Below are 23,194 nucleotides of genomic sequence, written 5' to 3'. Positions count from 1 at the left end.
TCAACCTGTTGTGAAATCACATTTAATCTGAATTCAGTTCCAATGTGGGCCACTTTCACCAGTGTGAACAGTCAAGTCAAAAGGTCAATTCACCATCTTTTGTACTGAGCAAATCAACAATCTATACAATACTGTACAGCAAAATCAGTGTAAGTCGGATTCATGAGCCAATGACTCTTATGAACCGTTTCTTTTAAATGAACCAGTCCGATTCATGAGCCAATGACTCTTATGAACCAGTTCTTTTAAATTAACCAGTGTAAGTTCGATTCATGAGCCAATGACTCTTATGAACCATTTATTTTAAATGAATCAGTGTAAGTCCGATTCATGAACCAATGACTCCTATGAACCAGTTCTTTTAAATTAATCATTCATGAGCCAATGAATCCTATGAAATAGTTTATTTGAATGAACCCGTGTAAGTCTGATTCATGAGCCAATGACTCTTATGAACCAGTTCTTTTAAATTAATCAGTGTAGTCCGATTCATGAGCCAATGACTCCTATGAACCAGTTCTTTTAAATTAATCAGTGTAGTCCAATTCATGAGCCAATGACTCCTATGAACCTTTTCTTTTAAATTAATCAGTGTAAGCCCGATTCATGAGCCAATGACTCTTATGAACCAGTTCTTTTAAATGAATCAGTGTAGTCCAATTCATGAGCCAATGACTCCTATGAACCAGTTCTTTTAAATTAATCAGTGTAGTCCGATTCATGAGCCAATGACTCTTTTATGAACCTTTTCTTTTAAATTAATCAGTGTAAGCCCGACTCATGAGCCAATGACTCTTATGAACCAGTTCTTTTAAATGAATCAGTGTAAGCCTGATTCATGAGCCAATGACTCCTATGAACCAGTTCTTTTAAATTAATCAGTGTAGTTTGATTCATGAGCCAATGACTCCTATGAAACAGTTTATTTGAATGAACCAGTGTAAGTCCAGTTCATGAGCCAATGACTCTTATGAACCGTTTCTTTTAAATTAATCAGTGTAGTTTGATTCATGAGCCAATGACTCCTATGAACCAGTTCTTTTAAATGAACCAGTCAAAAAGACTCTTGAGCTGACGCGTTCTCATTTTGAATCAACCGGTGTAAATACATATACACATTCAGAACAAAGTAATTGCAGGTAAATGTAATGAATGATACAAATAGTATTTTTTAAATATAATTAGGATTATTATGGGGTGTGGGTCCTCACCAATACTGAAAGAATCATCAATTGAATTGCTGAGAAATTGGAAACGTTAATTGTATATGATCCTCATCTCTGTTCCAATCACATTTACAGCACAAACTAAAAGTTGGACAAGGAAACAACAAAACAGTAGATACACCAACTTTGAAAGGTTGGCTGGAAGATCAAATGTTTATTTATGAACTACCTGCATACAAAACATATTGCACATCAAACAACCAGAATGATCTTTAAAAAAAAAACCATAAAGACTAACGAACGTAGTTTACAGAACAGAACATCTGGAAATTGATCTTTCAGTAGTCCAAATTTGCAATCTGCGAGCTAAGAAGTTCTGACAGCTTAGTGTTAAAAACAACTGCCTAGTTAATTTTAAATACTGTACATTTTAAAATAAATAAACCCCCAAAAAAAGGCTCCTTTAGCAAAAACAGTCTCGGTTGCCACCCTTACAACCCAACAGGCCAAAGATGAAACCCAAAATTCAATCGTTCAGGAAGTGTTTTACATACAGCATTTAAAATGGACAGAGTTAGCAGACCAGTTTCCAGACTAACATTATTCTAAAGGTCAAGAAATGACTATTCAGTGCAAAAACATCCTTTTTCCCCCCATAACCCCTCGCAAAGAAGTGGTTGCATATTAAAACGTAACAAAAAGCAGCTAAGGATGTCTGGGAGTCTTTCAGACAAGTTGTTTTGTTTGTTTTCTGTTTCGTTTTCTCTATAGCCAGCCAACAATCATGTTGAAACTACGCTCTGAAGGCACAACATCTGATCAGGAACATAAGTGTGACTTAGGTTGTTTTTTTTTGTGTTTGTTTTGTTTTTGTCATCTCATGGTTTTTATAATTTTTTTTTTTTTTTCATTGTAATTATCTGTTCCATTGCGAAGGAACTGAAAAGTGCAATCGAGAATGTGGAAGTCCGTACGTCTATCTTTGGCAAGCTTGTACAAGCACTATTGTAAAACTGTAAAGGTTAGGAGTTGCAGTGATTAGGAGAGTCCGTTGACGACGGCTTGGCTCTGGTGATCGTCTGCTTTGGTGGGGCCGTTGCTCACAGCTTCAGCTTCAGCGGGGCCGTGTTCCGATATCAACTCCACTTGAGCCTGAGGAGCACAGGACACAGATTAAACACAAATACACCAATGACTTACACCGTATCCTAACTACACACGACACGAGATAAAATGCCTCTTCTCCATGTTGATCAGAGTGTTTGTCCTAACCAGCGAAGGCGGTTAGGACAAACCTCCGCCCACACACTGTTCTGATTGGCTGACTCCGCCCACACGCTGTTCTGATTGGCTGACTCCGCCCACGCACTGTTCTGATTGGCTGACTCCGCCCACACGCTGTTTTGTTTGTCTGACTCCACCTAAACGCTGCTCTGATTGGCTGACTCCCCCCACACACTGTTCTGATTGGCTGACTCCCCCCACACACTGTTCTGATTGGCTGACTCCCTCCACACACTGTTCTGTTTGTCTGACTCCACCTAAACGCTGCTCTGATTGGCTGACTCCGCCCACACACTGTTCTGATTGGCTGACTCCGCCCACACACTGTTCTGATTGGCTGACTCCGCCCACACGCTGTTCTGATTGGCTGACTCCGCCCACACGCTGTTCTGTTTGTCTGACTCCACCTAAACGCTGCTCTGATTGGCTGACTCCGCCCACACACTGTTCTGATTCGCTGACTCCGCCCACACACTGTTCTGATTGGCTGACTCCACCCACACGCTGTTCTGATTGGCTGACTCCGCCTAAACGCTGCTCTGATTGGCTGACTCCGCCTAAACGCTGCTCTGATTTTATTTATTTAATATTTTGTATTTTTAGGGGATTTTTTTTATACTTCTATATACTATATAATCCATTTATTCACTTTTTGAGGACAGACCTGAACGTAAATCTTGAATGCTTTAGAGCACAGACTTCAGTTTGATCTCTTTTCAAAGACGACACTTGGCAGATTATTGCTGAAGTGACAAAAGTTTTAAAAAGTGAACTTAAATGAGGGATGGTTATGAAAATGTTCATTTTTTAGCTTTAGTTAACTATGATGACCCTGAACACATGATAATCTACCGCATTGAAAATTAATAAATATTCCTTTCGAAATTGCGATGGACAAAAATAAAAAGATTAATAGTACAATAGTAGTTAAATTGTAACTCCGTCATAATCTATCGCTTAAAATCACTTAAAATAAGCAGAAAGAATTAAATATCCAATATCAAATATTAAAATAAATTATAATAAAATTATAAATATTGTTAATCATATTCATTCATATGCAACTAATAATATGACTAAACAGCATTACTTATTAGATATAAATATTGTCCATCAACTGAAATCACAGCGAGATGTGAAAGAAGAAATCTCGAGTCACCATGTCCTTCTTGCTCTTCCTCAGGTCTCTGGGGTTCCTCTGTCTGCTTTGAGACTCAGCTCGTGATATGTAGTCCGCCACCGTAACTGCAAGAGATATGGCAATGATTCAATTCGCAAAAGATCTTTATGATTCTTAAATGAGGGTGAAACTTTTAGCACTGGAAATGTTCCTCTGCCGGAGCTCTCAAATCTCATTCGCCCGTCCAGCTGGATGCGAGTTTCGAGAAACCCTACACGGCGCTGTTAAACCTGATCCGATATGCGTGATGTGGCAAGCAGAGATTGGAGAGCTGTGGTGGAGAGGAAGATTCAGCTTTAACTGTGTGGAAAAGGACAGCTTTTGGGACTGACTCCTCTAGGTTGAGAAGGCAAAAGACAAACCTACATGCATTTACATCAACCATGCATATTAGGCCTAATACCTACAGCTTTATAAACCAATGTTATTCGCCAATTGACCCTTCGCAGGGAGTTTGATTGACAGGCGATCTGACCAATCATAATCCGCCGAATCCGCCATTTTTGTCCGACAAAGCAGTCAGGAGAGTTAGTAGATCAACGTCGGAGGATTTGAACTTGAAGTTTCCGCGGTTAAAACAACATTCCTTCTGATGTTCATTCATGTTTATTTGATGCTATAAATGAACTAGAAGGAAGAGATGATCGGTTCACGAGCAGCTTTAACGGAGCGATCTGTCAGACACAATAAAGAGCCACAAAACTGTATTTATTGTTTAAATTTCTTTAATAAATGACCAAATTTGAAAGGTGAGACTTTGTTTGATATCAGAAGTAACCTGGTCTGTCCTGTCTCAGTGTGTGTGAGAACATGGTGTGTGTGAGAGAGGCGTGGCTTGTCGGACATAGCAACAGTAACTAAAGGGGGCGGGTCTTTGCGAACGGTCAATTGTGTAACCAACGGATTTAAAAGTTCTAGATAAAGATCATTTTTTGATGTTATTTCACGCAAACGTCTGAAAATGACTTCATTGAAGAAAAACCTTTAGTTGTGATCTGGCATGTTGGATCATGTGAGCTCTAGCTGAGTTTAAAGGCCTGGCAGGTTCAATGCCATGCAGCTTGTATTAGCACTGGTTTGAACAGGAGCCCAGTGTTAGCTCACACCGTTACCTGGCTGCCTCTCCTCAGGAGGGCGGAGGCGACGGCGACGGCTACGGTTGCGCCGCTCTTGTTTAGCTTCAGCTTCATCTACAAAACATCGGTGCAAAACCTGACCTTAAATACTGACAGCCGTTTTGGAAAAAGCCATGTGAGCAGGTTGCAGTTTGTGGAATTGTAAAAACTTAAACATTTATGATCATTTTATTTGGCAAGCAATTATTTTGTGCAAAAATTTTTTTTGCACACTTTAGATTAGGGTCCAATTCTCACCATTAACTATGACTTTTGCCTCAATAATCTCCTAATTACTGCTTATTAATAGTTAGTAAGGTAGTTAAGTTTAGGTATTGGGTGGATTAAGGGTATGGTCATGCAGAATAAGACACAGAAACAGCCAATATCCTAATAATATGCATGATAATAAGCAAATAATTAATAGTGAGAACTGGACCCTAAACTAAAGTGTTACCCATTAATTGTATAATATATAATCTGTCATAATAACAGTATAATACATAAAAAATCTGTAAAAATACGTGTTTAAAAAAAATATATTCTCATTTATTAGGCAAATAAACACCTAAACAGTCTTTATTCACAAATAATAACCAAAAAATGACTTAATTTGTCCTTTGGCCTTAATAACAGCTTGCATTCTTGCTAGCATTGTTTTATATATACATCATTTTCCACAGTCTCTGTTGTTATTGACTAGTTGTTACTACAATACTAGTTGTTCCCAAACTTTTGTGCGTTCTATCTTTGAATCCACTAAATCCCAAATTTGTTCAATAGGATTCAAGTCCAGACTTTGAGACTGAAGAGCTTAGATATATATACACTGGTGGATTAACCATTACAGAAATATAAAAACATGAATACTGTTAGTTTAAGGCAGCTGAGGCACAAACCTTACATTGGCTGGTGGTCTAATACATTTGTTAAGCACTGTATATATATATATATATATATATTGTTGAATTTTACATTTAGGAATTAAATATTTAATCAAAATTCAATTAAATCCTAAATTTAATGCAAGTGATGATACATACAGTCCTGTTCAAATATTTAGGGTTTGTGAGAAGTCTGTTCTGCTCACCAAGGCTACATTTATTTGATCAAAAAATACAGTAAAAACATTAATATTGTGAAATATTACTACAATTTAAAGTAACGGTTTTCCATGTGAACATATTCCTGTGATCAAAGCTGAATTTTCAGGATCATTACTCCAGTCTTCAGTGTCACATGATCCTTCAGAAATCATTCTGATATGATGATATGCTGATCAATAAACAGCAGCTCTAATCAGTCAATAAAATGAAATCATCAGATGAACGTGTTGTAAAAAGACTGATGCAGTAAGTCCTTACCCAGGCCGTTCTCGCTGAGCGAGGTGTTGTCGGACTCGCTCATGCCGTCCATGACGGTGGTGTCCTCATCTGTGCGGCGGCGCCGGGAGCGTCTGCGACGGTTAACGCTCACCTGGGAGTCACTGGCGTCTGTGTCTGCCGTCTGATCAGTCTCAGTGTTGTCCAACAGACTGTATGGGTTTCCATCGGGATCGTTCAGGACTGACATGAACACACCAATACAAATATTTTATACTAATATAATACAATTGTATGCATTCATTTGATTACCACTATTCTTGATAATAAGTTCGTAATAAATCATCAAAACAGAGAATCCAGAGAATTTCTGTTAGAAAAAAACAATTTCATTGGTCAGTATTATTAATAAAATTAAATTATTAGACTTGCTTTTTAATACTTAAAATTTTAATAAACCTTTCAAATAAAAACACAGAATTTGGGAAAAAAAAGCTAAATGGATTTCATAGGGCCCTAAAAGGCATCTAAGGCTATTTTCATGGCAAAATTTAAATGATAAAAAAATACAAATATCATATCAATACAATAAAACCAAGCAAACAAACACAACAATTTGTGTGCTGGTGAATAAGAAGCTTTCAGCTGGAGTGTACCTGAGCTGATGGAGTTGGACGCCCCCCGTCCCGATCCGCGGCCTCTGCCTGCTGGTCCTCCTCGTGCTCTGCCCCGGCCCTCTCCCGGCCTCCTCCTGCTGTCTCTCTGCTGTCTGGGGTTACGCTCGGGCTCCTCTCCCGCCAGGGACCAGTCGCTCAGCTCCTCCTTACGCTCAGAGTCCGTCTCAGAAGCGTACGAGTGCTCGGAGTTAGTGCCTGAAAGTGATGAAGACGTGAAAGTGTTAGCCGCCGTCTACAACGCACTGGATCCTTCACTGGAAACCCAAAGTAACGTTTTACTCTATGAATTCTTGCAGTCGGGAACGATACAAGTCGACACTAGGCTTGCTACGATAGTCGGTGTTGTTGACGGAGTTACCGGTGTTCAGAAGCACTTGGTTCAGTTAGAGAACAGACACCACAATTATAAAACTGAACGTGTCAAAGCGAAATGTAAAAACGTTCTTGTTGTGCTTTTCATTATTAATAATAAGCTAATGAACTCAAGCAATCCGCCCCCGAATTGGCGCTAATTTAAAAGCAAAACTAAAAGCGCACGTGTGAACGGGCGCGGAGCGAGCAGAACAGGCGAGGTTTTTAAATCGCTAATTTGATGGCAAAAGAAAATGCAAAAACAATTTATTTATTTTTTACATCGCCTAGCCCAGGGGTGTCAAACTCAGTTCCTGGAGGGCCACAGCCCTGCAGAGTTTAGCTTCAACCCTAATTAAACACACCTGGTCCAGCTAATCAAATCCTTCAGGCTTATTTGAAAACTGCAGGTGTGTGTGTGCTGTAGTTTGCATTTTACTTTCACTTTTAAATTAACGTCATTCCCCCTTCGCAGGGAGGTGACAGGTGATCTGTGACAGTTTGATTGACAGGTGATCTGGCCAATCATAATCCGCCATTTTTGTCCGACAAAGCAGTCAGGAGAGGATTAGAAGATTAACGTCGGTGGATTTGAACTTGAATAACGGTGTATACTGACGTCTTTCTGCGGTTAAAACAACAGTCCTTCTGATGTTCATTCATGTTTATTTGATGCTATAAATTAACCAAGGAAAAGATGGCAGCAAAAAGTGCTGTTATCATTTTGTGGCAATATGCTGCATTTTGGGTAAAATCATATCCTATATATTGTATTGTTATATATTGTACTGACAACTCATCAATTAAATACCATCGAATATTCTGCATAATTGGATGCTTTTAAATAAACACTGACAAAAAACTATACAAGTTTTAAGGCTGGACGACTTGATGATATATATAACACTGATATGAGTGATCAGCCGGATTTAGACCTATATTGTATTTAAATAAAGCGTTCACATGCACATTTGCTGTATGTATTTCCCCGGCGTGGAAATCAGGCTCATATAAATGTCAGGAAACATGTTCCTGCTGCGTGTCAATATCCACGGATCACTGGATCTTTGGTAAGTTGTAAGGAACACTATATCAAGTCCAACCTTTATTTTAAACTGGTAATTGTTTGTTTTACTCGCGTTTTCATAGTTTCCCCTGTTAAATCCCATCATGCAGCAGCTCTTCTGCCACTCAGTCCGGCTGAGGGAGCGTGTTTCGGCGCATAAGCAGGCAAATTTTATTGAAAGCCCATTTTGCCAGAGGTAAAAAGTAGCCTTTTTCGAATAGCCTCGAATTTGGGGTGAAACATGACCTGTTTTTAAAAGCTTTTAAGACCGAAGCCCTACCGTAGCCAGACGTGTATCCGGGCCCCCGGCGTCCACGGCCCCTGCCGGAGTAGGAGCGATTGACGTGCAGGGTGGTGTTAGTAGTGCTCTCTTCAGTGGCGTAGCCCTTGTCCTTATCGCCGGGCCGGTTTGGGCCAGGCCTGTGACCCATCCCGATCTGACGTAGCTGCTCGTCGATCTGCAGTCGCTCCAGTCGCAGCTGCTCCACCTCCTGCACGACACAAACCAGCGCTTGAGCTCCTCAAACACCAGACGCCTTACGTCAACATGTGCATCTCTCATACTCACGTTCAGGTAAGCAATGTGGTATTCCAGCAGAACCTGCACATTGCTGATACTCTCCTTCGTTCCAACAAATGTAAATGGCACCATTCCCTGTTTAATCAAATGATAAAAATGCATTATCGTATATATGTACACATTCATCTGGCTCGCTTTTCTGTGCTACTCTAGGGTGTCTTACTTCCTGTCGGGGGAGCTTGTTGTCATTGTCGCCTTCGATGCGCACTCTCACCACACCGGATTTATCGACAATCTCCTGGATGACCTTGCCATTTTTTCCGATAACCTTCCCTGCAAAGGGAAAATGCGTATGAAAATGATGCCAACACAATTTTGATGGTTAAATTCAATATGACATTGAATATTTACCCAATTTACTTTCCTACAACTGAGTGGCTTCTCTCAAAAAACATGCAAACTATTGCATTTCCCAAGAAACTTTGCGTTTGCTCACAAAAGCACTGAAAAATAGTTTTCCCTCACTCCTCATAATATTTTCATCACAAGTTTTGTGAGCAAATTCAACAGTTTTATTTCAACAATTCAACAAAATGTCCTTTTGCACACTCAATTGTTCCTGTTAACTAAGACAAAACTATATTACTATAAATAAAGGTTTCTAAAAGAAAAACATGCATACCAACAAGATTGCGAGGAATCTGCACTGAATCTTCCAGAAACTCTAGATAATTTCTTGCTTTCTGAACCGCCTCTGTACTCTGTAAAGAAAGAGTTTTAGAAATGCATTGTATCCATTACAAGGAGCCCCGTTTGACGAAAGGACCCCATACGCACCTCTCCATAGACCCTGAAGGTCCGGGTCTCCTCGTCCAGCTCGATGGCGGTCACTCCCGGCACCTTTCTGGCCTGCTGAATGTTGCTGCCGTGGCTGCCGATGGCGAGACCTATGAGGTCTTCTCTCACGGTGAACTCCTCTTGAAACGCTGAGGCCAACTGCTTAGTGCTCTACACACACACAGACACATGCTCATGTTCACTTCATTTTAGAGTTACACACTGCAGCGTTATTATCGTTCACTAAAACAAACCATAAAAAAAAAACTATTCTTGTTAATTGAAATACAATCAAATAAAAAACTATTTAATTTCAACTTTTTTTTTAACCGCTGCCAAACCAACATTTCTCATTTTCGTTTAGTTTAACTTTTGTTTGGTACTAACATAACATTTGAGTTAATATTGTTAATATTGTTTACTAAAATCACGTTTAACTCTCGTTTAGTACTAACATAACTTTCTGAGTGTTGTATATTGTATAATAACTTAAGGGTTATTATCATTAACTAAAAACAAAAACAAACCATAAATTATTTTTGTTACTTTGGAGGAAAAAAACTTATTTTATTTTAGCTGCCAAAGTAACATTTCTACATTAACTAAGTTTACTACTACGATTACTAAAACTAATATTTAAAAAATTATAAATCTATATAAAATAAAATAATTAAAATGAAAAAAAAAACCTTAAAATTAAAGAGAAAACTGAAGAAAAAAAATCGAATATAAAATATTAACAAAAACTATAGTAGTATGTCATGTCAATGACACTAAAATTACACTGTTTAATCATATACTTTACATTTTGCACAGGGTTAAGTGCGGTGTGAAAAGCCCCACATTAATAATCAACTAGACACGAGAGCTGATGTACCTCGAGATGTTTGGTGGCCTCCTCGTTCCTGGACATGAGCATGAGTTTTGTGCGGATGCTCCGTAGATGCATGTCACTCAGCAGGGAGACGCGCTTGACGGTGGCTTCGCTCATGGACTAGTGGAGTGCAGAGAAGCTGGATTAAGCTTTCGTCATAAACCCACTAACAGAAGTGCTATGGTCAACTGGGACTCACCAGCACAATCAGTTCACTTTGCTCCGGGCTGTAAACAATCCGAATGGCTCCAACCGCCTTTTTGAAATCCTTGTGGGCTTGTTCGTTCTCACATCTAACATGAGCAATGAAGAAATTAGTTCATGGTTTTAACCAATATTGTTGCATCAGCACAGATGAACTATAATATATGAGCAGGTCAAATTTTGCCCCAAAATCAAAGGAAAAAATGTATTCTGCTTAAAGAAACTGAAGTCTTGCGATATAATTATATTAAGCACATTTCACACGCAAATTATCAAATATAAATAAATAAATTGTATTTATTACTTTAATGCATCAAAATGATTTGCTTTTGAGCTTGTAAAAAAAAAAAAAAAAAAAAAACGTAATTACGACTTTTTATCTCGCCATTCTGACATTTTTTTCACAGAATTGCGAGAAATTAATCCGCAATTGCAAGAAAAAAGTCAGAATTGTGAGCTTACTTTTTTATTAGAATTGCTAGTTTATATTAATTATATAAAAAAACGTAGTTAAGAGATATAAAATTGCAATTGCGAGAAAAATGTCAGTTATGAGACAGTCTAAACTTACAATTCAGAGAAAAGTCAGTTACGAGACATAAAATTGCAATTGCGAGGAAAAACATTTTTAGTTAAGAGATATAAACTCACAATTCTTCAGAAAAAAATCAGTTACGAGAAATAAACTTGCAACTTTGAGAAAAAAAGATCACTTACTAGATATAAACTCGCAATTGCGAGAAAAACGCCATGTACGAGATATAAACTCACAATTCTGCGAGAAAAAAATCTGTTACGAGATATAAACTCGAATCTGAGAAAAAAAAATCAGAGTTAAGATATAAACTCAAATCTGAGAAAAAAAATCAGAGTTACAAGATATAAACTTAATCTGAGAAAAAAATCAGAGTTACGAGATATAAACTCAATCTGAGAAAAAAAAATCAGTTAAGAGATATAAACTCACAATTCTAAGAAAAAAATCAGTTACGAGATATAAACTCAATCTGAGTTACGAGATATAAACTCAATCTGAGAAAAAAAATCTGAGTTAAGCGATATAAACTCGCAATTGCAAGAAAAACGTCATTTACGAGATATAAACTCACAATTCTAAGAAAAAAATCTTAGTTACGAGATATAAACCCGTCATTTCGAAAGACTCGTAGTCATTTTCCAAGTCAATTTCTCCCACACATTTCTGAGAAAAAAGTCAGATTTGTAAGATAAAATGTCGCAATTACCTTTTCTATTTATATATTCTGTATATATAATGTTTTTTGGTAACACTTTATTTTACAGTGAGTGTCCTTGTTACATATGTTACATGTATTTACCATAGTAATAACAGTAAATTATGCATAATTACATGCAGTTAACCCTCAACCAAACCCTAACCCTACCCTAACCCTATAGTAAGTACATGTAGTTGCTTAATATTACTCAGTACTTAAATGTGGTGGTGGTGGCGCAATGGATAAGACACATGCCTTTGGTGTGAGAGACCCGGGTTCGAATCCACTGTGAGACACCAATGTGTCCCTGAGCAAGACACTTAACCCTTAGTTGCTCCAGAGGAGTGCGACCTCTGACATATATAGCAATTGTAAGTCGCTTTGGATAAAAGCGTCAGAAAAAAAAAAAAAAAAAAAAAAGTATAATTACACTGTAACAATGACACCTTAAAATAAAGTGTAACCTTTTTTTTAACTTTTTGCCTTTATTGGACAGGACTGTAAAAGAAGCAACAGGAAACAATGGGAGAGGATCGGAAAATGTTTTGCTGCCCACACGGTTATGGCTCTGACAGTCATTCTCTTCAATACAAGCGAGAGGGAAATATGTAACGAAAACGTCACAAAAAAACCCCATATTTTTACAATTTATGATTCTTATGATTAAATGCCTGAAATTTGTTTTATAGGCAAAACATTTAGTTTTTCTAATTTTTTTAATTTTTTTAATTAAACTTTCTGTTGAATAGAATTCTCATTAAGTATAATTTGTGTAACATTTTTCAGTTACCACAAAATTGTTGGTGTCTTAATTATGACTGCATTCTACACATTAGAACAATAGTGGATGGCCGTGTCCAAACAAGACTCACGCTGCGCTGAGATCGTCCGGGACAGGGACAGAACACTTGAAGAACGTGTTCTCCGTCACAGCTTTATTGCGGTTGACTGGGCGGAGACGCTCAAACGTTACTATCTCGTTGTAGGTTGCGTCACATGCGGCGTACTCGATCACGTAGAACTGCAGGAAACAAAAGTGAAAGTGAACTCAGAGATCTTCAGAAGAAAGCGAAAGCTAACCGAGCGAGTCATGCATACTCACATCTCCTTTCATCATGCGCACTTTAGCCAGCCACCAGCCGCAGGGCTCCTGTTCGTTCGCTCGGGAGAAGATCTGAACAGCAGAACACGCTTGTTAAGAGTTTATGGATGAACTCAATACAGTGCAATACTAGTAATAAACATGTTTCCTCACCTCCACTTCTTCTCCTTCAGTGATCTCCTTTTTGCCATCAGCAGGAGGTAACCGCACATCACTGAAGGGGACTTGTCTTTCAGGTTGCCAGCTGAGAAAATCATTTTCATATAGTTATGCTCATCTCATATTTCTCTCATATTTTCATGATTGTGAACTCTCTTAGCTTCTACTCACTTATTTTCAAACGAAACGGAGAGAGAGTCGTCGTGAACATCTTTGACAAAGCCCTGGAATAATAAGATTTATTATTTATTAAAATAAATGCAAACAAGTAAATACATTTATTAAAATAATTGATTACACACACACACACACACACACAAAAAGTGTGAGAATTCACTAATGCTACTATACAACTTTTAAAAGTTTGTGCTGTACAAAACAGTTATTATAAAAAATAATAATTATTCATTGAAATAAAGATATTGAAATAAAAGAAAATATTAGAAAAAAAATTTAAACAAAATATAGAAATGTTGCCTTGGAAACTAACTTTAAGCACTAAAACTAATACATTACAAATATATATTAATATAAATTAAACATAGATATTTAAAAACTGAAACAAAAAGCAACATTTCTCTTAAGTTGAACAAAAACAGACAAAAACTAAAACAAAAAAATACAAATTAATAAAAAAAAAAACTATTTTATACTATAACTACTGGAAATAAATAAACATAAACTAAAACTGAATTATAACTTTGTCAAACCAAAAAAATTTTTTTTAATAATAGCTATCGCTAATTGAAATAAAATGAAGAAATATTAGATGACAAACTTCAATGAAAATTAAAAACAGAAATAAGTTACTAAAATAAAAATATATATTTCAAAATAGTAATAAAAACATCCAATTAATTAAAACAAACTCAAATTTAAACGAAAATATTAAGAAAAAAAAAATGTAATCAATAAAAACTAAAATAGTAAATAAATAATACAAAAATAACACTTGCTTAAAAGTTACAAGATAAAAATAATACCCTAAGCACCACAGAATAAATGTAAGAAATAAACAATTTATAAAATACAAACACTTTAAAATACTTTAACTAAATAAAATACTTTATATTTATAATTATGTTTTACCAGCTTTATTAACATAAAGTCCGACATAAGAATGACACTGTTATAATGAATCTACGTCAGAGAGCTTGTTTATATGAAGTGTGGTTATACGTTCACAATGCATTTTGTTTTAATAAATAGTATTTTGATAAATAAAACATGTAAATATGTACCAAAATAGGAGCATTGTTTTGTTTAATATGCAGGTGGTGGCAATCATAAGGTGTGATCAATCAATCAAATATAAAATTAAAGGTTACACTTTATTTTAAGGTGTCATTGTTACAGATTAATTATATATTAAAGTATGTATTTACTATAGGGTTAGGGTAGGATTTGGTTGCATGTAATTATGCATAATTTACTGTTAATACTATGGTAAGCACATGTAACATATGTAAACAAGGACACTGTAAAATATAGACGTGTTACCAAATTAAATTGATATTATATAAAAACAAACTGGTACTTCGTTACTTAAGATCAACTAACTGGTCGGCACTGCCTCTCAATGGCAACTGGCTCCAAAATGGAAGTTGGTATCTCTTAAAGCTCATCTCAAAATAGACGGGTGTTAAAATATCTGCAGTGTGGATGACAGGTGCGATGGAAACCCGACAGCTGATAAAGCACAGCAACATGACTGAGGGATGAGATGGACACAGAATAATAACTTCACAACTGGGACTTACAACATGTTTATTAATATATACTTTAAGTGGAAACTAATAATACCAATTTTTTGTTTGTTTAGGATTGTACAAAGACGACTCAAACTAATAGATTTCTTTGGATTTTCTTGAGAATGAAATCATCTGGTGGAAGAACACAAGCTGCTTTTATGATTTGATCATGTCTGACCACACCTTAAATATGAATATGAGCTTCCTGGCATTATTTTTTTTAGTTTGACTAAACCTACATTTGAGAAACGTAATCACACTTGTTCAAATAAACAGATTTATTTGCATTATAAATGGATTTTGAAGGTTAATAATAGGTTGTGTGCTTCAACACAATAACAGTAAAACTAACGAGCATGACCGATAGCAGGCTTGATGATCAACAATGACCAATTACTGACTTTTATATTGGTATTTAGATAGTATTATTTTTAATCTAAGCATTTGTTATGGTTCTATTAATATAAATCGTTAAAAGACGACATAACCGAACGCATTAATGTTCAATAACAGTTAGCAGATGAACAAAGTGAAATCAAAAGTCAGTTATTCGAGCCTTAAAGCTCAGTTTCTCCTAATGTAAACTTCTTTAGTGTGTAGTTGAGGTTAAATAAAACTTAGCATTACATGGCGTAATGTTTTGATTATTTAAATATCCTCGCGCGGCTGCTAACCGGCTAACGGCTAGCAGACACTGAGTACAGTACGTTACTATTTATAAGCGTTGAAAGTACATGATACAGTTCGTTTTTCAATATTTTCTTGAAGGTTTTACCATCCATACTGTCTTAAGAGACAAATGCGAGCGTGAAGTAGAAGATAATGTAGTAAAATAATGTATTTACCTTATAATAAGCTCCATTGGAGCCACGGACCTCCACCGTCAATTCCTCCATGTTGAGCGCGAAGAGGATGCTGGGTAAAGTTCCCGAACTCTACAGGGCTCAGCAGTGAACCCTGAGGAACTCCTTCATACTACATTTACATTTTACGCATTTGGCATTTATGCATTGTTGTGCATTTATTACATACAGCACTTCAACCAGAGATAAGGAAGTATAAATACTAATGTATTTAAATAGTACATAACTTTTTTTGTAATGTTTTAATACTTTACTCAAGTATAGATTGTTTACTTTTTCTTTTTCTACTTTTACAAAACACACATCAAAGATCTCTTAAATTCACCATGAAATCAAAATCGACCATTCTTATTTTTTTATGAGATATTGTAGTATTATAAATTATGTATACATGCACTTCAATTGAGATCCACCAAAAGCAAACCACAACCAATTCCTGATAGACAACAAAATCCAGTCCTAGACTACATTTTTTTCATGGTTGAGGAGCCATTTCACTCGGATACATAAGTGCCCTTTTAATGTTTCTGCCAGTGGATGCCCACCCTCCATACATTTTTAATTGCTTAATATGCCATTTATAAACAAAAAACAAAACAGAAGCATTTGTGTCAGGTTGTTATGTTGTAACACTAGATATAATGGTAGAATTGTGTGTATTACGACCCCCTGGGACCCGATCTCAGATCCACCAATCAGAGAGGTTTCCAAATCTCAAAAACAAAAAAATGTTGTTGTTGATTGTTTGACTGTTTCTTCCCACAAAGTCGGCATGAAACAGCCAATGGCTTGGATGTTGTGAAAAGGCAAAGTTATAAGAAGTTATAATCATTTAATTGGACCATAAAAAAAAAAAAAAAGTTCATATTTGTAATATTTAGCAGATAAAGTGTGTTAATAGCATTTATATAATAATATCATAATCAGCGAGCCGAAAAATAATTCAACCTAAAACAGCTAACATAACATTTTTCTTTATACTAATATTGCACTTATAAATTTTTAAAAAAAAATATTAAATAGGGGTGTAAATTTCATCTAAATGTTGGACAATAAACATAACATTCCTCAAGAGCAATTTTTGAAGGGGACACCAATAATACAGGCAAAATTGTACTTTCTATGGATATGTGTACACAGAGAAAAGCCTTACTACTATTATTAGTGTAGCAAGGAGACATTATCCTTCTTCTCAAAGTTTCTCTCTGGTTCATTGAAAAAGCTGACTAAATTGACCAAAATATTCTTCATTGGTGTGTGAAATTGACAAAAAATGATCTCTATATTTTCAGGGATTTTATCGATAACGATAATTAGACAATATTTTGCTGAGTGTGTAATTGTGCTGGTAACTTGGCATGTTTAGGACTGCCGTGGACAGCCGACTCCTAAAGTTTTTGATATTCTTCATATTCTGTGTGGAGGTCAGTTCATAGCAGTGACAGAAATAATTTTTCCAAAAAGTTTCAATAGATTTTTACCTTCATTGGCATTATTTTTTATTTTTTTTACCTAATTATATGCATGCATCATCTTTTGTGTCAATTTCATACATTTAATTAAATTTAATGATAATAATAAGACACAATAGGACTGTTACCAATCACATTAAATAAGTATCAACAAAATCTTTGCAATGGAGAGGAAACACAGCTGCATTTGAAATGGCATTTAGATGCTTTTACATAGACATAAATAATGAACATTGAATATTGATATTTGAAATGATTTAAAACATGAAAAATAAAACCGCCAGTAGGTGGCAGCAATTCATTGTTAATGAGTGAGTCATTACGATTCCACTGATTCGTTCAAAAAGCTGATTCATAATTCAGTAAGGAAATACCTCGTGTGTTTCTCAGAGACGCACATACAGTGCTGTGGCTCAGTTTTCAACTATTTTCGTTGGCGAAATAGAGTTAAAGCAGGCAATATGGTGTCTAAAAGTCACTTAATATTAACTTTGTTTATTAAACTTTTCATTTATCAATTTATTAAATCACATTTATTATCATGTTAATATCTGGAGAAAAACTGCACTCTTTGTGTGATATTATGTAAGGGATAATGTATAGCGAGGCGGTTGTTTTAGCGAATAACAAACCCGACAGGCTGAACGGCGCGTCGGGGTCTTGAATCAGCCTGAAGGGGTTGTTATTCGCTATAACAACCGCCTCGATATACATTATCCCGCTGTTATCCTGTTTCTAAGCAGTTGTTAAAGTTTTCTCTGTGTTTTTAGTGCATTAATTTTGCAGTTACTATGGTATTATGGGTTGCTAAGGTGTTCTCAGTGGTTTGTAGAATGTTGTTATGCTAGTAGCTAGTGTCTTCTGGGTAGATGCTAGGGCATTGCTATGTGGTTGCTAATGTGTTCTCGTGTTTTTTTAGAGTATTTCTATGCAGTAGCTAGGGTCAGGGTGCTCTGGGTGGTTGCCAGGATGTTGCTAAGCAGTTGCTACAGTATGTTCTTGGTAGTTGCTTGGCCGCTGCTAAGCAGTTGCTCTGGTGTTTTCATTTTTTATTTATTTTTTAATCCATCAGTGTGTGGTTGCATTAAGCCCCTGCTAATGTGTTTTTATTGCATTGTTTTGTGGTTACTAAGGGGTTATGGGTGGTTTCTAGAGTAATGCAGTTGCTAAGGTGTTCTCAGTTGTTTGTAGAGCATTGCTATGCAGTAGCTAGGGTGTTCTAGGTGGTTGCCAGGGTGTTGCCAAGCAGTTGTTGCAGTTGTTACAGTGTTTAGGTTACCAAGGTGTTCTGGGCGCTGCTAATTAAATGTTGCAGTGTTTTCAGTGTTTTTATCCATCGTTTTGCAGTTGCCGGGTGTTTTTAGTGCATTGTTTTTGCAGTTACTGAGGAGTTATGGGTGGTTGTTAGAGTAATGCAGTTGCTATTCTCAGTTGTTTGCATAGCATTGCTATACAGTAGCTAGGGTGTTCTGGGTGGTTGCCAGGGCATTGCTAAGCAGTTAGAAAGGTGTTATCAGTGTTTTTAGTGCATTGTTTTTTAAGGTTACTAGGGTGTTCTGGGTGTTTGCCAGGGTGTTGCTCAGCAGTTGTTACAGTGTTTTTAGTGCATGGTTTTTAGGTTACTATAGTGTTCAGGGTGGTTTCCAAGGTGTTGCTAAGCAGTTTTTTTCAGTGTTTTTATCCATCGCTTTGCAGTTGCCATGCAGAGCGTTCTTGGTGTTTGCCAGGGCTTGTCAGAGCAGTTGCTAAGGTGTTCTCTGTGTTTTTTTAGTTAATTGCTATAAGGTTGCTAGAGTGGTCTGGGTGGTTGCCAGAGTGTTGCTACAGTAAGAAGTCGATACCGTGTTTTTTTTTTTTTTTTTTTTATCCATCACTATGCGGTTCCCAGGGTGTTCTGGGTGGTTGCCATGGCATTGCTAAGCAGTTGCTAAGGTGTTCTCAGTGTTTTTAGTTCATTGCTATGTGGTTGCATTCATGTCCAGTGAGACTGGGGAAATATGCATCACCCCAGACGTTACATACAAATATTGTGTTGTTATTATTGCCAGCATGCTTTCATTCATTCACAGAATCTGTTGGAAAGAGACCCTGGATATCCTAACATAGACTCAAGCACCCTGCCATCAGCGCCTGCCAGTCATCAGTGTTGCCATGGCTACTGTATAATCAGTTGTGCCATTATTTGTGCTATTCAATTGTACCCTTGATGTATAAGTACATTTAATATCAGTTACTTTAATAATTTTGCCATGTATTAAAATAACTGATATTAAACATCATACAAGTATTTTTCTCATGGACTGCTTTAACGCTTTCGTACATGAATTATGACAACCTCAGACAGGATTTGTAGGGCATGAAAAACAAGATTATTATTATTTATTTATTTATTTTACATATAGATTTTCAAATAGATTTTCAGATGTCCACTTGAGTGGACAATGTGCGTTTTTGGTTTTAACTGAAGAGATACTGTAATAAACATTATACAGTAATAACAAAGCAATACTGTGTGTATTTAACCAACCAATTAATACAATTATATAAAATCATGTGAAAACTTTAAAATATATGTTAAAAAAAATTAAGTTTAACTTTGATATCAGAACATGAGGACGTGATTCCATCAAAGATCTCTACAACCGGTGAAGGTACGACACTGGAAACCCAATGCTCATGATAATGCTCATGCTCCCTCCAGTCTACAAGAGTATGTCCATTTACCCTTATTAGCTGATTATTCTGATTATGTTCTCAGACTGATATCGACATTGATCTATTGATGTTTTCAGACTGTAGCAACCAGGTTTTTTCAAATCTCATCTGAAATGTAACGCATTACAAGTAAAATGCCAGTAACATGCACAACTTAATCAGATTACTTTTTGATGCAACGAGTAAGGCATTACAAGCAACATTGAATTACATAATCACATTACTTTTTAATGTAACGAATAAAACATTACAAGTAATGTGCATAATGTAATCAGATTACTTTCTGACGTAACAAATAAAGCATTACAAGTAACATTCATTACATAATCACATTACTTTTCTGATGTAACAAGTAAAGCATTAGAAGTAACATGCAAAATGTAATCAGATTACTTTCTGATGTAACGAGTAAAGCATTACAAGTAACATGCACAACTTAATCACATTACTTTTTTAATGTAACGAATAAAGCATTACAAGGAACGTGCATAATGTAATCAGATTACTTTCTGATATAACGGGTAAAGCATTACAAGTAACATTCATTACATAATCACACTACTTTTCTGATGTAACAAGTAAAGCATTACAAGTAACATTCATTACATAATCACATTACTTTTCTGATGTAACAAGTAAAGCATTACAAGTAACATGCATTACGTAATCAAATGACTTTTCTGATGTAACGAGTAAAGTAACGCAGGTTACACTTTATTTTAAGGTGTCATTGTTACAGTGTAATTATATATTTACGTACTGAGTAATATTAAGCAACTACATGTATTTACTATAGGGTTAGGGTAGGATTAGGGTTTGGTTGAGGGTTAGTTGCATGCAATTATGCATAATTTACTGTTATTACTTTGGTAAGTACATGTAACATATGTAACAATGTTACCGTAACGCATTACAAGTAACATGCATTACATAATCACATTGCTTTTTTTTTAAAGTGTAAATAACTGCAAATTACATTAATAACATATATAGGCTACATTTATTTACATCCAAAATAGTTACTTCAGCTGAAGTATTTTTAAAGAACAACAGTCACATAATTGTAGCTGAAATATAGTGATGCATGATGTCCAATTTAGTGGACAGATGATTAATCAGAATTTCCTCCCAATCTAAAACATTTTTTTTTTGTGTGTGCAAAATTATAGAATGGATATTTCGGATCAACTTTGCATTTCTGGCTGGCCATCGGCCATTTAGGTTTGGAGAAACAAAAAATCCACATATAACGGCTTGCCACTTGAAGGCAATGTATAGGATGATGCACTAATGTCCACTGTAGTGGTTGATGTGCAACTATGCCATCAAAACCCATGCATATGTAAGAAAATACTCTTTTGAATTGCTGTAGTGACCTCTATGCATGAAAGGGTTAAACAGATTTCTATAACTGTATCTTTACATTTATTTAAGTATGATGCACTTACTAATTACCCGGATCCTCTTTATACACATATCCCACACACCTTTTCATCATACAAAGCATACTTTAAACATTTTAAACCTTATTTTATCGTTTTACAAACAAAACATCTTCATTTTGGCTGTCATTTTAATGATGAAATTATATAATAATAAGTTTAAAACCAACCAAATATTCCATATTCTGAATATGACACAATTAAGTATCCATTAAGATTAAATGTTATCTGATGTATTTTATACATTTAGTTCAAGTAGACTTTGTTTATAAACTGATCTTAAGCAAAATGAGATCACAAACCAAGTGCAAGAAGTTGGAAAAATAGGGAAAATCTGATGCTGACATCTAGTGGTGAAATACCAATCATTTTATTTGGATATTCTCATACACTGATACCAGCCACTAATATTTGATTTAAAAAGAGAAAGTTTGAAAAATAATAATAGATTGTCAAGCAAAACAATGACCTCTTAATATTATTATAAGTTGTATGCCTATTTTAATGTATATTAATGTATAATTATATATTAGTACACACTTTTAGCATTACTTATGCTTGTTAACATTGATTATTAATTAAAAAAAAAATTATATCACATAATTCATTACTTGAATAGGCAAGGTCACCTAAAACTAAACTTACCTACATATTTTATTTGCAGAACACTCATTCACCATAGATTTATATTCATATTTGATATGCATTAAGCAGTTACATGCATTATCATGTTTGGGTGGCCAAAGCTCAGACAAATTTATTCAGCAAATGTTATTCATCATGAGAGCCTCATGTTTCTGGGAATAAATATTTGGGGCAAAGTCCCCGCAATCACTCGCACCCCAGATGTGTAAAATCTCCAGGCGAATAACCCACAGCGTGTGCGGTGCAGATGTTCGCCTGGGTTCACCAGCGCTCCGCCATATAAGCATTTATGGTCTGACTGATAGTATAGCCCCATGTTCAGACTTAAACCAGTTTACGAATTCCATTATGCTAAGCCCGAGCACTCTCACCGCTGATGAATGATTATAAAAATACATAATCTCCCGTGGTACCATCATTGCACTATGACAGGGAAATTTCATTCATTCTATCCAATTTTTCCCTTATTTAAAAAAGAAATTACTGGCCGCCAGTAATCAGATATACAGGCAGGCTGTTTCTGGAGTTAAGCCCAACTTCTATTAGGATTTCGTCTTCTCTCATTTTTAGGAAACACGCGTACACACTGAGATACTCCAGGGCTCATTTGGCCAAGCCCCGTCCTTAGTTTCAATGGTTTTAATGCGTTTATATGATGAAATCCATCTTCAATATTTCAGTCAGAGTGCTGACGGTCTTAGATGCTAACAAGAAATTCATTATTAGTCAACTCAATTTAGTTCATTCTAATAGCATTTCCTTTGTGGAAAAAGAAGTATACTTAAGCTTACTTTTACGTTATCTATACTTTAAAAGAATATACTTAAGTGCAAACTGGATGTAATGTTTGCGGACACTTAATTGCATGTTAATTGCAATTACTTAAAAAATTATTATAGGTTACATTTATATTAAATGCAATTAGCTGAACTTTTAAGTGTTTTCAGTACGACCTATATACAATTACTTCTCTTGCCTTTAAAATATGGTTAAAGTGTTGCTGAATGAACTGACAAGCATGCATACTAAACGAAAATATACTTTAATGTCATTTCTATTGAAACTTGTATGCAACGTATTTAAATATATTTGTAATGATGAAGTTGCAATTTAGTACATTTAAAATATATTACCTTAAAATGTAATTTCAGAGAACACTAACTAACTAACTGGGGGAAAGTTTTAAAAGCATTGCAATATTGTGTTAATCCCTA

At 35.7% G+C, this 23,194-nt stretch overlaps 1 protein-coding gene and 1 long non-coding RNA gene across 3 annotated transcripts; both read right to left on the bottom strand.

Moving 5' to 3' along the window:
- Window positions 1-1,360: 1,360 nt before the first annotated feature.
- fxr1 (FMR1 autosomal homolog 1) lies at window positions 1,361-15,793 on the bottom strand. 2 transcript variants are annotated; one of them, XM_082138121.1, is made up of 17 exons: window positions 15,689-15,793; window positions 13,264-13,316; window positions 13,087-13,177; window positions 12,934-13,005; window positions 12,704-12,852; window positions 10,592-10,685; window positions 10,396-10,512; window positions 9,519-9,689; window positions 9,364-9,442; window positions 8,905-9,014; window positions 8,730-8,816; window positions 8,442-8,652; window positions 6,724-6,939; window positions 6,110-6,310; window positions 4,743-4,820; window positions 3,610-3,695; window positions 1,361-2,318 (listed from the first exon to the last, which is right to left on the bottom strand). In XM_082138121.1, exons 1-17 carry the CDS (start codon window positions 15,737-15,739, stop codon window positions 2,205-2,207), a joined length of 1,980 nt encoding a protein of 659 aa, XP_081994247.1. In that variant the 5' UTR covers window positions 15,740-15,793; the 3' UTR covers window positions 1,361-2,204. The 2 variants fall into 2 exon arrangements, with proteins under 2 accessions (XP_081994247.1, XP_081994248.1); XM_082138122.1 differs by lacking the exon at window positions 4,743-4,820.
- On the bottom strand, window positions 10,939-11,894 carry LOC309475386. The gene is made up of 2 exons (XR_014197632.1): window positions 11,706-11,894; window positions 10,939-11,526 (listed from the first exon to the last, which is right to left on the bottom strand). It is a non-coding gene; the product is annotated as an uncharacterized lncRNA (long non-coding RNA).
- Window positions 15,794-23,194: the final 7,401 nt, after the last annotated feature.

Source organism: Leuciscus leuciscus (genome assembly GCF_965113295.1).
Source record: "Leuciscus leuciscus genome assembly, chromosome: 15".
NCBI classification, from domain to species: Eukaryota; Metazoa; Chordata; class Actinopteri; order Cypriniformes; family Leuciscidae; genus Leuciscus; species Leuciscus leuciscus.
The sequence above is the reverse complement of the archived record's forward strand: the minus strand, read 5'-3'. Positions and strand labels throughout refer to the sequence as shown.